Source organism: Macaca nemestrina, chromosome 13, assembly GCF_043159975.1.
Source record: "Macaca nemestrina isolate mMacNem1 chromosome 13, mMacNem.hap1, whole genome shotgun sequence".
In the NCBI taxonomy this organism is placed as follows: domain Eukaryota; kingdom Metazoa; phylum Chordata; class Mammalia; order Primates; family Cercopithecidae; genus Macaca; species Macaca nemestrina.
This window is the reverse complement of record NC_092137.1, coordinates 24,214,309-24,228,613: the sequence shown is the minus strand read 5'-3', so window position 1 is coordinate 24,228,613 and position 14,305 is coordinate 24,214,309. Positions and strand designations below refer to the sequence as shown.

Below are 14,305 nucleotides of genomic sequence, written 5' to 3'. Positions count from 1 at the left end.
AAGGCAATATAAAAATTTAGATATTTCCCTCGAGGTCATTTTTTTGTTTTTTTGTTTTTTTGTTTTTTTGAGACGGAGTCTCGCCCTGTTGCCCAGGCAGGAGTGCAGTGGTGCGGTCTGGGCTCACTGCAAGCTCCGCCTCCTGGGTTCACGCCATTCTCCTGCCTCAGCCTCCCAGTGGCTGGGATTACAGGCACTCGCCACCACGCCTGGCTAATTTTTTGTATTTTTAGTAGAGATGGGGTTTCATCGTGTTAGCCAGGATGGTCTCAATCTCCTGACCTGGTGATCCTCCCGCCTCGGCCTCCCAAAGTACTAGAATTACAGGTGTGAGCCACTGCGCCCAGCCGAGGTCATTTGTTAACATTTATCGAGCATCTACTCCAAGTCAAGTACTGTGCTGGAAGCTGGGTCATCGTGATAGAACTTGGCTTCTAGTACTGCTGTCTTCTGGATATTGAGTATTTCCATAACTGTGTACTTAAAAGAATTAAAGAGAAAATAATGTAGCAGATTAAAATGTTTCTTGTATAAAAATGTTAAAAAATATATTTTCCTATCTTGACTCCATTATCTAAATAACTGAGTGACTTAATCTCATTAAGCCTGGGTGTCTTTATCTATAGAGATACTAATATCTGTTTGTAGTTTTGGGTAATTCTTTGTGATAAAAAATAAAACAATTGAGAATAAAAGAAACTCTAAAGTTTTATGTTAAGTTAAATAACTTTTTTCTAAGGAATTATTAAATAATTGCTTCGTCCTTTACATCTTTTTATATTAGGTTTCCTGAAGGCACAAGGTCTTTCACAGCAAACTTATACAATGTCTTGGAGAATAACCTAATTTCTTTTTCACTTTTGTAATCTTAAAACCAGAATCTGCTTTTTTTTACTTTATTCCCTACAGAATATATTGCACTTTATCCATATTCAAGTGTGGAACCTGGAGATTTGACTTTCACAGAAGGTGAAGAAATATTGGTGACCCAGAAAGATGGAGAGTGGTGGACAGGGAGTATTGGAGATAGAAGTGGAATTTTTCCATCAAACTATGTCAAACCAAAGGATCAAGAGGTATTTTGGTATTAAAATAAAACCAACCCATCTGGGTAATCAGGTTTATACTTAAATTATTTTGGTATTAAAAATAAGATCAACCCGTTCTTGTTAATCAAGATTTATGCTTAAAACAGAGATCATGTTTATGGTTTTGATCAGTGGTATGTACAAATTTTCTAAAATTTTAATTTTCCCTGGAAATCTTGAATTTTATCATTGGCAAAAAATTCTGTCAGCTGTTTTCCTTGAAGGGACCAGGCTTACTTCATTTTTGTTTGCTAAATCCCAAGGCTAAATAGTTTTTCTATTGGTTCTTTGAAGTAAAAATGTTGTTCCATGAAAAACTTAGTTGAGTGCACAATTTAGTCACACAAATGCTTTCCTTCAGACAACCGTCATACTTTAGTATGCAGCACAGATGTTTTAGGCACACTTCTGTTTACTCACACAGAATTTTTAAAAGGTATGGACTTGAAGGTTAAGATTTAATAAAATTTTTGCTGCTTCATTAAAGACATCGTTAAGTGAAACTGGCTTTGTTTTAGTTGGAGTGCATGGCAGTGAAGAACACTACTGTAACTGCAGTGTCATTCGGTGCCACTGCTGTGATTCACACTAAAGCACCAATGATTTTACCCACAATTGTAAATGTCAACACAATGAAGAAGACAAATAATGTCTTAGTATTTTTATGAAAATAGTTTTTATCCCACGGACCCCTGAAAGAGGCTCAAGGACTATTTCCAGGTTCTAAAAACCACATGCTGAGAGCCATTGGTGTAGTAGAATCAGACTACCTGGGTTGACTCTCAGCTGTACCACTTAGAGGCTCAGTGACCTTGGACAAGTTACTGTACCTTTCTGTGCCTCAGTTTCCTTCTCTGTAAAATGGAGATAATCATACTTAATAATGTTATTGTGAAAATTAAATAGCAGAACATATGGAACCTCTTAGAGCAGTGTCTGTTACACAGTACTCAGAAAACGTTAGCTTTTAACTACCATCCACTCTGCTTAATACTTGTACTGCAGCTGTGTTCCCTGACAGAACAAAATTCTTTTTAATCCCATCCCTTTTGTTGTTCAAATTCCTATGAAGAGGAAATGTGGTTGGGCCAGTTTATCCTTCAAAGTGAAACAGAAGTAATAGTTGCTACACAGGATAGAGGTTTTTTGTTCTTAGGTCAGATTCAGTCAGTTTGGGGGGAGCATGGTAAAATAAATAAATAAAAATAAAAACATTGTCTCCTGTTCATCAAGATCCATAGATAAGTCAGGATCCCTTAGAGAAAGCAGGAGCAAAATAACATATACCTTGACATATCCAGGACACATGTGTTGTGCATAGTGGGCATTGGTGCTAACACCATTGATGAATGGGGTGCATTTGGCCTAGAGGGTCATGTTTAATATTTAAGTTTCAGAAAACAAGCTCTTCCTGTTGAGTCAGTGGTTGACGACATCAGCCACTTGTATATAATGTTTTACATTAGCAGACCAGATCTCCTCATAAGTGTTGGATTTTTCACTTATTTGTTAATACTGCATGAGGTTCATTGTCATTTTCATCTTCATTTAAAGAAAAAGGAATGCTGGGAATTTGAAATCTCTAATTCCCATTAACCTTTGTACTTTTACTTCTGGATTGTTGGAAATAATAAAACAATATGGTATCTTTTTCTTGTAGAGTTTTGGGAGTGCTAGCAAGTCTGGAGCATCAAATAAAAAACCTGGTATGTATAGTAATGATCTTAAAAAAATTACTAAAGTGTTTGCTCTGTTGCAATCTTGAATTCATAGTTTCTTGTTTGTCTTCTTTTCAGAGATTGCTCAGGTAACTTCAGCATATGTTGCTTCTGGTTCTGAACAACTTAGCCTTGCACCAGGACAGTTAATATTAATTCTAAAGAAAAATACAAGTGGGTGGTGGCAAGGAGAGTTACAGGTAATCTTCATTAAATAGCATCTATAAATTTTATTATAAAAGTACTGCATGTTCCATAAAAAAGATAAAATTAATAAAAATTTTTAGATCACTTAGAGGTAATCATTATCAATATTTTACTGCGTTATATTTCCTTTAGTCTTTTACGTGTACATTTTTAGCGCAGTTGAGTTGATATTATAAGTAACAATTTAAGGAATAATTTTCTCCAAAGACATAATTGTTTTCCAATAATGCATTCCTTTATAATTCAAAGATCAGGTTCTTAAAGGAAAGCACATCATCATCTTTCCCTGGGATAGTCCCAGGCTTGCAGTATAGCCTCTCGGAGAAAGACATGATCTAGGTGGTGCTGAGAAAATACTACTAATTGGGCTGTCCGCTAGTGGTCTTAGGTTTTTGAAACAGCAGTGCAAGGAAAAACAATATGGACATAGATGAACCTGGTTTTTTCCCTAAAATGTTAACAGTTATTGCATGTGTTTTGATACAGGAAAAGGGTTCTTCTCTGACTTCTAAAATTTCCTTACTAGTTAAAACTAAAAAGCGTTTGAGGGATTGAAAGATGACAAGAGATATAATAACTGTATTTTTATGAGTGATATATAATTGTAATATGGAGGATAAACATAGCTTCATTCTTGCAAATCGGGAGTCTTAGGATTCCTAAAGAAAAATGGGGGCTCAAATGTAATACCTTCTTGAATAACCCCCTGAAATTCCACCTTCTGATTTACTTTGAAGATGGACTGAACTAAGTGGGAAACATGACTCTTTACAAATTTTACTTACGACCTCCTGATTAATTATTAACAAAGCACCAAGAAGTATTTGTAGTCGGCTGCACCATTTTAAGGGTTGACTTGAACTTATTAGGAGAACTCTAGAAATGTCTTTTTAGAATATAAATATTTTTGTGAAATACTCAGAGAACTCTGAGTCTGAAAGACCTCCACATAGACTTCTGCAGATGCCGTTTTCAGCAGCAGTTTGAGATGCGTGTTTTAGTGTGTCTTCCGGTTGTTTAATGTTGACTTGAAAGGCTAATGCTGAGTTTGAGGCCCCCAAGACCATGCTCATATCTGAAACCAATTCCAAGCTTGGGGGTCTCCAAGACTGCTCTCAATTTCTGTAATTCACTAGAAGGACTTTACAGAACTCACTACAGCTGTTACACTCATGTTACAGTTTATTGTCAAGTTACAGCCAAGTTGAGAGACACATGGGGCAGAGTGCAGTAGAGTTCCAAAAACAGAGCTTCCAGTTGTCCTCTCCTGGTGGAGTCGTGAACAGTATTAACTCCTCCTGGCAATGATGTGTGACAATACACACAGAGTATTGCCGATTAGCAAAGCCTTGGTGTCCAGAGTTTTGACTGGGGTTCCTCACATAGATATAGTTGATTGCCCATTTGGCTGAAATCAGTCTCCATCCCCTACCAAGGTAGAGCTGATACTGCATGACCCAAAGCACCCACCATACATCGCATTGTTAGATTTGGCATGGCCCAGCACCCACAGGTAAACTAAGACACTCTTACCAGTCAGGATAGTCTAAGGATTTAGAGATTACTTCCAAGGAGCTGAGGGCAAAGACCAGACCTCTGTTTAGGCAAGATTAAATTATTTACTACACATTTATGGTTTTTCTAATTTTTAAGTTATGTCTCAATGATTGTTTTTAATCTCATCTTTCAATTACATATTTCTTTTGCTAATTTTATAGGCCAGAGGAAAAAAGCGACAGAAAGGATGGTTTCCTGCCAGTCATGTTAAACTTTTGGGTCCAAGTAGTGAAAGAGCCACACCTGCCTTTCATCCTGGTATGGAAGTGGGTTAATTTGTATTTCATTTTAGAGGAGTTTGTTAAAACTCAGCAACTTCTTAGATTAGCTCACTCTTTGAAAAACATTAAAAATGTGTTCTTTCTTTACGTCTGCTTAAAAGTAACATGCCACTGAGAATTTTCTTTCTGAAAAGTTCAGTGTAGGAACAGCCAGCTTATTCACTGATACTTGAACCACTTCAACTCCTTGAAATCTTTCAATGTGTAATTGTTACACCATCATACTTAAAGTGAAGTACTTCACTTGCATTGTTAACTGTAGTTGGGAAGTTCTTGTTTTTGTAAGACCAGGAATAGGGGAAGGAGGGTGAGAAAGAGAGCAGTTCAAGGGAAATTTTAGCCTAATTTTAATATTTAATATTAAAATAATTTAAATCCTAGGGAGATTTCAAATGATTGACCCTTGAAGAAATAATTAATTTGTTTAATGTGTTATTTTGTTATTCTTGTGATAGTATGTCAGGTGATTGCTATGTATGACTATGCAGCCAATAATGAAGATGAGCTCAGTTTCTCCAAGGGACAACTCATTAATGTTATGAACAAAGATGATCCTGATTGGTGGCAAGGAGAGATCAATGGGGTAACTGGTCTCTTTCCTTCAAACTACGTTAAGATGACGACAGACTCAGATCCAAGTCAACAGTGTGAGTAATATTAAATTATTTACCTCTCACCTAGTATGAAACTTTAATATACAGCACTGCATTTATTCCTTTTCTGGATTAGATCCTAAACTCAGCATTCACAGCAAATGTAGATTAGTGTTTAAAGTGAGAAGAAACAAAAGGAAACTTTTTACAAGGTCAGAAGTTATACAGCTTTATTTTAAATACTTGCTAGCTCCAGACCTTAGTATTAGACTTAATCTGAAAGAATATATAATTTTTCCTACGAGTCCTTTGGTATGACTGCCATCTATACTGCAGCTTCTTTTCACTATCTTCCTCTTTTTCAGTGTCCCATGTTCTTTTTTGGTTTAATAAAAAGTCGCTAGTGGCCGGGCACAGTGACTCACACCCATAATCCCAGCACTTTGGGAGGCCATGGTGTGCAAGATTCCTTAAGCCCAGGAGTTGGAGACTAGCCTAGGCAACGTGGCGAAGCCCCATGTTGACAAAAAATACCAAAATTAGCTGGCTGTGGTGGCACATGCTTGTAGTCTCAGCTACTTGGGAGTCTGAGGTGGGAGGATCTCTTGAACCCGGGAGGTCAAGGCTGCAGTAAGTCATGATCACACACACTGCACTCCGGCCTGGGCAACAGAGAGAAACCCTGTCTCAAGGGGAAAAAAAAAAGTAGGTAGCAATTACCCTATTCACCTATTCAAAATTACTCTTTTAGCGTACAGAAGCCGTTAAATTTCCAACCGTCTCGTTTATTTCTCGCTGTTTACGTATCATCCATGTTGGAAGAAAATTAAAACTTAAATATTTATGACTGTTGCAAAATTCTTGTCAGGTGATTCTTTAGATAGCCACCTTTTTCCACAAGGGATGTATAAATCAAGGTCTATTTCATTATTTTCAGAACAGGGGTCCAGATCTCGAAGTGTGAAGTTTGGTATTATATAAAATCATCTCTCTGGTATTTACCTAGCCATTCTTTTGGTTGACAATAAATACAGCATTAGTAATAAGTTAGGAAATAAATAGTACTTGGAAATAATTTTTTACCTTTATGAAATGATTGTCACTTTTTCCCACTCTTTGATTTTTAGTTTTATTTTTAAAATATCTCATGATATATGTCTTATGAAATGTAAAATACTTAGCCTTTCATTTAAATTCAGTTGCTGAGCATATATAAATGGTAACCCAAACAAAACTGAGATACACTTATGATTCAGTATAAGGATTATGAATATATACCATATCTATAATTTTGTGCATTATTTTCACTTTAGAGCTTATAAAGATAGTTCTGACCCTGGGAGAAACCTTCCCTTTAGATAAAGCAACTAAGTTTCCCAACTTGGAGATGGGAGGAATCCAGTTTTTTTGTGATTTGAATATTCCCAAAAATATTACAGGATTTCAGAAGTGATGAAGAAAATTGTAACTTGGGTTGCCTAATAAATAATCATTTTTAAGCTCTGCTGATGGTTTGGCAGTTCACAGTGATTACTTAGAAACCAGTTTTTCTAATTAGCTGTGGCATCTTTCTTGGTATTGAGAATGGAAAATACTTTTCAGACCTACTGGGTTTGGAAGATTTTTGGCTAGTGATCCCTGAAGGCATGCCAGTGTGTCAGTACGTTTGGTTTTTATAGCATCTATGAACTAAAGTTAGGTTTTTCAAATATGTTGTTGTTGTTTGAAACACTTTTTCCAATTAAGTCTCATATAATAGGGAATATAAAGAACAGACAAAAGCCATTTGAAAGGAAGGACAGAACTGTGGCCCCATGTCTTATACCTTTCCCCTGCCTATTTTATGAAGGTCCTTTCAGTTTCCCCTCTGCAGATAATTTGAAAATTACTCTGAAGAAATCTACTAGTTCAAGGCAGTAACAATCTCCTTGGAAAGTAACTTTCCCAGAGAGTTCAGTGACAATTTTTTATTCCAAAAAGAAGCAGCATAGTTTCTGGTTGTCAGTAAAAGTTTAATACACTAATGAGACAGAAAATAGATTGATATCATCTGTTAGTTATTAGTTATTCAAGGACACATTTGTCATGGAAATTACTTTTGCCCAGAGAATGCTTCGTTTACTATTTTAGTGTGGGTAGAACTGGCAGAGCCTTAGTCCACCTGTAGATGAGAGAGAGATCCAGTCTAAACGACGCTATCCAGTAGAATTTTATGCAATACAGAAAATAGTCTGTATCTCCACTCTCCAATACAGTGGCCACTAGTCACTTGATTGTTTGGAGTGTGGCTAATATGACTGAGAAACTCAATTTTTAATTTAATTTAACTTTAATTTTAAGCTGAAAAGCCACTTGTGGCCTATGGCTACTGTGTTAGACAGCGCACCTCTAGAAGACAACCAACTGTAATGCAAGCCCTCCCTGAAATAAAACATGGAAGTAGCAGGGCTGGGCACAGTGGCGCACACCTGTAATCCCAACACTTTGGGAGGCTGAGGCAGGAAGATTGTTTGATTGTCAATATAGGGAGACCTCATCTCCACAGAAAATTTTTAAAAAATTAGCTGAGTATGGTGGCACATGCCTATAGTCCCAGCAGCCTGGGAGGCTGAGGTGGGAGGCTGCAGTAAGCCATGGTCATGCCACTGTACTCCAGCCTGGGTGACAGAATGAGATCCTGTCTCAAAGCAAACAAACAAGGAAATATTGAAAGATTAAAATAAGAAGAAAAAGAGTAATTGTCAGTCATTATTGACCTACACAATGATTTTATAGCTCCTATGTGCTTCAGATTTTACTTTTTTATGGGGTTTTTGGATTTTATGTTAACATTCTTCCCACTGTTCATTTAAGAAATTCATCATTTGGTATTATTTGAATGTCTACTCTGTACTGACTAGGAGTACTGGGAATACAAACAAGAAAAGACAATCCATTCTCTGAAGTAGCTTTAGAGGTTAGTGGGGAACAACATTCAGATAAATATAACAGTTGCTGTAATGAATATTTATACAAATATGTTTTGGAAAAAGACCCCCTAAATCTTTATGGAGAAAGACGGCATGTTGTGAAAGATGTAACAGAAGATATTTGAGCTGGTACATGAAGGATAAGTAGTAATGGTTTGCTGGAATGGCAAATGTTGGGGATGCAAGGAGGAACTTATTATTTTCTTGGTCATTTTACATACTGACAGCTGGGAAAACAAAATGTTCAAGAGGTTATTTTAAAATAAGAGTAGTTTCAAATTTCTCTTTGTTATAAAGTTATTAGCAGTAACTTACCTATTACCTTGTTTCTGGCTGGTGTATGTGGGGTTTTTTTTTAGTTTAATCAGATCTAAAAACTGAATACTTTACTGTTTTGCCTAAATGAATGGCTAAAGGCTTGTCATCCATCCTGGAATAAAAGGGCTCTCAATTCTGTAATTCTAAGGATAACTTCCAAAGAAATTCCTCTGAGATGGTTTATTGTTTCTGTAAAACAACTGTTTAAATTATCTAGGAAAGTGAGGAGTACCGATTTTGTTTATTTGAAGTAATTTATCAGAAATTGAAGAGTCATAATTGCTTTTTCAAAGAAGATGAAGAGTAATGTTAATTATGTTGGTGGTAGCTATGAATTTCACTCGCATTATTTATATTAACCTATAATTGTAATAGGGTATGGTTCAGAAAATGTTTAATCTTTAAAGTCAGGAATAGATATGAGATCCTTGTTGTACCTACCCGGATTTTTATAAATGAACCATCTGTTTGTAGTCTTTGTAATAGTCCATGAAAGCTAGTTAAATTACAGATTACCATTTGTGTTTCTTTGGCCCTTATAAGTATTATTTTTCATTTTTTACATAATTAGAACTTTTTTTAAAATAGAGAATTTTAACAGTTCAAATTTGTTGATGTTGCATGTTGTTACTAGTCAAATTTTATCTCACCCACCTAATTTGCATTATGTTCATTTTATTCCTCATTTTCTTTTTTTAGGACCCAATGTTGTCTTCCAGTTGTGAAAGCACCCCAGAGACCCACTATCCAAGTTTCACTCTAGCGTGGAGGCAGGGCAGGCAGCCCTGACCACATATCTCCTACACAATTCGTTCACTTCGCTTGAATGTTAGAGCCACTTGTGATTATTTTTTTGTGTTTCTAACTTATAGTTTAAATTTATTTGTAAAAAGTTAAAGGATAGTGGGTCTTTGTGTGGCTTTCCCTGCTGTTCACTCTGGCATCTTTAGCATTTTTCTTCTTTTTTAATTTGATAATTGTAGGTCATTAGCATGCATATTGAGTTTGCCCTTATGTGGTGGGAGTTCAAACACACAAAGACCCACTATTTGCACAAACTATTCTTACTGGTTTGTAATAGGCTGCCATGCTTTTTTAATGTTATTGCAACATGTGTATTCATTTACAGAATTCAGATAAAATTTGCTTATGTTCTGCTATTATGTTTAATCCTAATCACAGTGAGCTCTTAATTCGCTCAATATGTGGTTTGCCCTCAAGTGCACACTGTTTATTACTTTGTAATATGCCACTATGAGTACTGACATTTAGATTTGTTTAAAGGCCAAGAACTGGAAACAGCCATGCCCTGTTTTCTGTGTATTCGGGATGGGAATAACAACATTTTGGGGGAGCTTTTTAAATCTCAGAGAAGAGGAAAGTGGCCTGCTCTAGCAGGCATGTGCAGAATAGAGTGTTTCATTTGTTTCAGTCCCAAGAATGAGCCTTGTCCTATGGTCGTTCCCTTAGAATCTTTATGTGCTCTGGGCTGATGAAGATACTGCATCATGTGCTGCAGCGTTTGTATTCTCTTTCAATGACCTAAAAAGGGATTATTTTTGAGGAATGAAAGACTCCCATCGTTGACTGTGAGATGTGAAAAACCTTTCCTAGCTTAGAGCATTTATATCTACAGTCATTTTAAAGTCAGAGTTCATTGTTACCTGTTTTAATCAGGTGACTACATGTCCCAGTATACAAAAGGGCACTGGTCGACATTCTTCTTCATGTATTTAGTAAAGATCATAAGAAATCCTTTAAGAGTTTAAATGTCCCGGAAACAGACATGCAGGCTCTAGTCAAGAATGAATTAGAGTGAAGGAAAGCTATGTAACACCTGGCATTCCTCTGTGTTCATGGAGCTTCTTTGAGGCTCAGACTTCTCTGGCTAATGCCTGTTCTTCAACCACATTGGCTACTTTGACATAGAAATTTACTTCTTTTCCTTGAATGGAAAACACTTTAAAAAATAATAACAAACATTATTATAAACTAATATATGTGAGAGTACTTAGTTGAAACAAAAAGGAGTTTTAGTAGACAGTATTATACTATATTTGAAAATCAAGGAGAAGTTTTTACAACTTAAAATGTTTACAAACTGCAGTGCAATCTACTGTTTGTGAATGTCAGAGTATCAGGAAAAGTGTATATACAATCACAGAGTCATATTTCCTCAAAGTTATTTACAAAGAGTGAAATATGTTTTTATACCTCTCAGTTTCAGTTAGAGGCATATTTTGTGCAATATTTATGTTAATGTGCCTATACATTATGAATGAATTATTTCAGTCATACATTGCCTAAATCATAACTCTATGATGCTTGGGAAAGAATCAACAGTTAAAACTTCATAAAGTTCTAATGTCTGTGTTTCAAAATACATCACATTATTAGGCTGTAGGGAGATACGTATGTGTGCTCCCTAGGGTGGCAATTTCTAGTTACTAGACCACCTCTATTTTTAGCATTTGGCATCCTCATGATACTTTTATAAATATGACATTAATAGGAAAGCAATAATACCATTTTACAGATGGAATAACAGATTTGCCTGCATTCACTGAAAGAGTGCAAAGATTGGGTCCTTGTGAATTCAACTGACTCTTTCAAATTGTATTAATTACCTGTTCTTGCCTTTTATTTTCTGAACTTGCTGCTTTTGCATTCTTTTGAGTTCAAAGACAGTTACTTCAAATCCATTTTTAAACCCTCGGGGTAGAAATCATACCACTGTTAATTAGCCACATTATTTTGATCTAACGTTTTTTCTTTATAATTCTGAAACTGAGTTTATCTAATACATTGATGAATTATTTCAAAGGTATTTTTATAGTGCAAATCACTTCACTTTTACACTGATAAATATAAATTACTAGGAATGACCTTCAGATAGCATTTGGCATCTGTAACCAATCTGAAAATAATGTGTTCATCAGGTACCTATGGATTAAATCATATACTGGCATATTTAAGCTGAATGTCAGTCTGGAAAATAAATTTACTATATTAACTGAAATACCACTCTTTGTGTAGGTATTTTGTCATATATTTAAGAAAAAGCTAAAAAAAAGGGAAATCGTATGACATTTTGTCATATATTTAAGAAAAAGCTAAAAAGAATGGAAATCATATGACATAATAACTAAGTCTTTCTTAAAAGTGCATGCAGTCTTTTGCAATACCTCATTCAGCCAAGTATTTGTTCTCTTCCTCATTCAGTATAAGGCAGCTTTCAATTTTCTTAGAAGGTAACATTAGAAGGTTAGAGTTCATCAGAAACATAGAATTTTAAAATGTGAGTTCAACTGAATGAATTTGAATTTCTGTAGGAGGTAAAGAATCAAAATACCAAATTGCAATATATAATAATCACATTTAAATTATTTGATTAAACCTTTTAGGTTTTCCAGAAATGAAAAGAATCAGTTCTAAAACCAAAGCTGATTTTTAGAAAATTTGAAAATGTAAATCAGCCCTATCCATAATATAGTTTCTCTAAAACTTTATCTTAATTTTAAAATAATATAACTATTAAAAATGTAACTGATACATAAATGTTTTGAAATAAAACATTTAAAAATATAAATACTGTAGTTTAAAAGAAAGAAACTGGGGGAAGGAAAAGTAGAGAAAGAAATGCCAATTCCAGTCCAAAGCTTTATTTGCCAAGTTTTCTTAGAGTGACTTTTACCAATTTATGAATTCTTGTAAGCAGAATCTATAATGGAAATACTGAAAGACTTGCCTAAAGTGGCATTATTGAATGCTGCTGTGATGCTACTGTAATGTAATAAATTATTAAATTGTTGCAAAGTGCTGTTTTTGCCTTAAAATTTTATTTTGTGTGTCTTGAAAACTATAGTATTAAAGGTATTGAGATTGTGCAAATGCTGGGCACGCTTGGCATGAGATAATCTGTTTTTATTTTTACAAAATTGTAATATAACTATGCAAGTGTGTTTATTAAAAGAACACAAACTATATTAGTTGTATTGTGTATTTCTTTTGAAACATTCTTTAAAGCTTTTAATGGTTTTTATTTAGTCATGATTAAATGTCTTTGGAATGTCTCTTTTTCCTTAATGTAGTCTCATGAGTACAGGCCAGCAAATTGTTTTATATCATAGGGGGCAAAAGAAATGTTTTTAAGTGGTCAAGATGAAAAGAATTTGTTTGGAGATAATCATATGTATCTCAAAAGTGAAATAAAGTTTGATTTTAATATGTTGTTGCTCACAAAAGTAAGGAAAACATAATCTAGGCTAATAATAGACTATTGTGTTTTCATAATTTTTACTGCAACTTTTTTCTAAAAAGATTGATGGAACTTACAAATGAATACTCATTGCAAATGTAGAGTAAGACCTTTAGTACAAAATACGAGTTTATGTAAAAGAAGCAGCAGTGCATGCTTGGAGGCATCAAAGTTCAGCAGTGTTAAAGTTAATCGTGTTGGTGGTTATATAAGCCCTTGGGTGGAAAGAAAGATACGGATCTAAATCCAGTCCATCCATCAACGTCTAGCACAACCAACCTCTTTCCAAAAAGCCTTTCCTCATCTCTGGAAAGTTATTCAACTAACTTGTATTAAGTGTTTACATAAGGCCAAGCAGGTGCTGGAGATACAAAACTGAGTGTCAAGTGGCCATCGTCTTAGGTGGTACATAGTTCTTTGAGGGGATTAGGCCCATATGGAGATAATTATAAAACAGCATATTCAGCACAGTGATAGATATTTACCAGGCACTTAAGGACTGCATAGAAGGAATACCAAATTCAACCATAGATTGGTGAACGAGAGACTTGCTGGAGGAAGCAACTGCCAGGTCCATAAGATAAGTAGCAATAAGCCAGATTCGGTGGGTAGGATGGTGGAGTGCATGATAAAGACAAGAAACGGCATGGTGGGGAAGTGTCGTCGTAAGCATTTCAGTATTGTTAGAATGGAAATAACAGAGCTAGGAACTGTGAAAGTTGAGGCTTGAGAGGCAGGCCAAGGGCTGAGTCAGAAATTCTCTAGCTCAGCTGTATGTTGGAATCACTTGGGAAACTTTAAAAATCTATAGTCGCTGGGGTCCTAATTTAAATGGATTGAAGTTCGGCCTGATCAAGGGGGTCTTTCAAAGCCTCCCAGATGATTCTGATATGCATCCAAGGTGGAGAAAAAAATGATGAAACAGAGTTCTGAGGGAAAATTGGCAGAAATTGGGGATTGATGGGATATGAGTGTAGGTGGAAGTCAGTTATTTCCAGATTTGTGTCTTGAGGGACAGGGTGTGATAGTGGTGCCACCAACTGCAGTGAAGAATTAAGAGTTGGGGGAAGAAGAGGAGTTTGGAGCACCTATGGGATGTCCACAAAGAAATTGTCAAGCAGATGGTCAGATAAAATCAAGATAGACAACATCAGATGTACACCACCTGGTGGAATGACATACATATGGGTAGTTGTGGAACCAGTGAAAGTAGATGAGATTATTTGGGAAGAAGATCAGACCTCCTAGAAGATCAGCAGTTAAGGATTGGATAGTGAAAGGAACCCAAAGACAGGAAACAGGTTATATGAGAAAGA

General features: G+C 35.5%; 1 protein-coding gene across 7 annotated transcripts in view; it reads left to right on the top strand.

Annotated features, from left to right (window-relative positions):
- Positions 1-14,305, top strand: part of LOC105479823 (intersectin 2) — a 156,993-nt gene that overhangs the window by 107,375 nt on the left and 35,313 nt on the right. For all 7 annotated transcript variants that reach the window (XR_011611551.1, XM_011738143.3, XM_011738146.2 and 4 more), the window contains 5 exons: positions 910-1,076; positions 2,749-2,794; positions 2,885-3,006; positions 4,732-4,828; positions 5,307-5,498. Coding sequence is in view for 6 of the 7 variants with exons in the window: in XM_011738143.3 (XP_011736445.1) it covers positions 910-1,076; positions 2,749-2,794; positions 2,885-3,006; positions 4,732-4,828; positions 5,307-5,498 (624 nt within the window). In the remaining variant the exon portion in view is untranslated. The remainder of the gene's footprint in view (positions 1-909; positions 1,077-2,748; positions 2,795-2,884; positions 3,007-4,731; positions 4,829-5,306; positions 5,499-14,305) is intronic.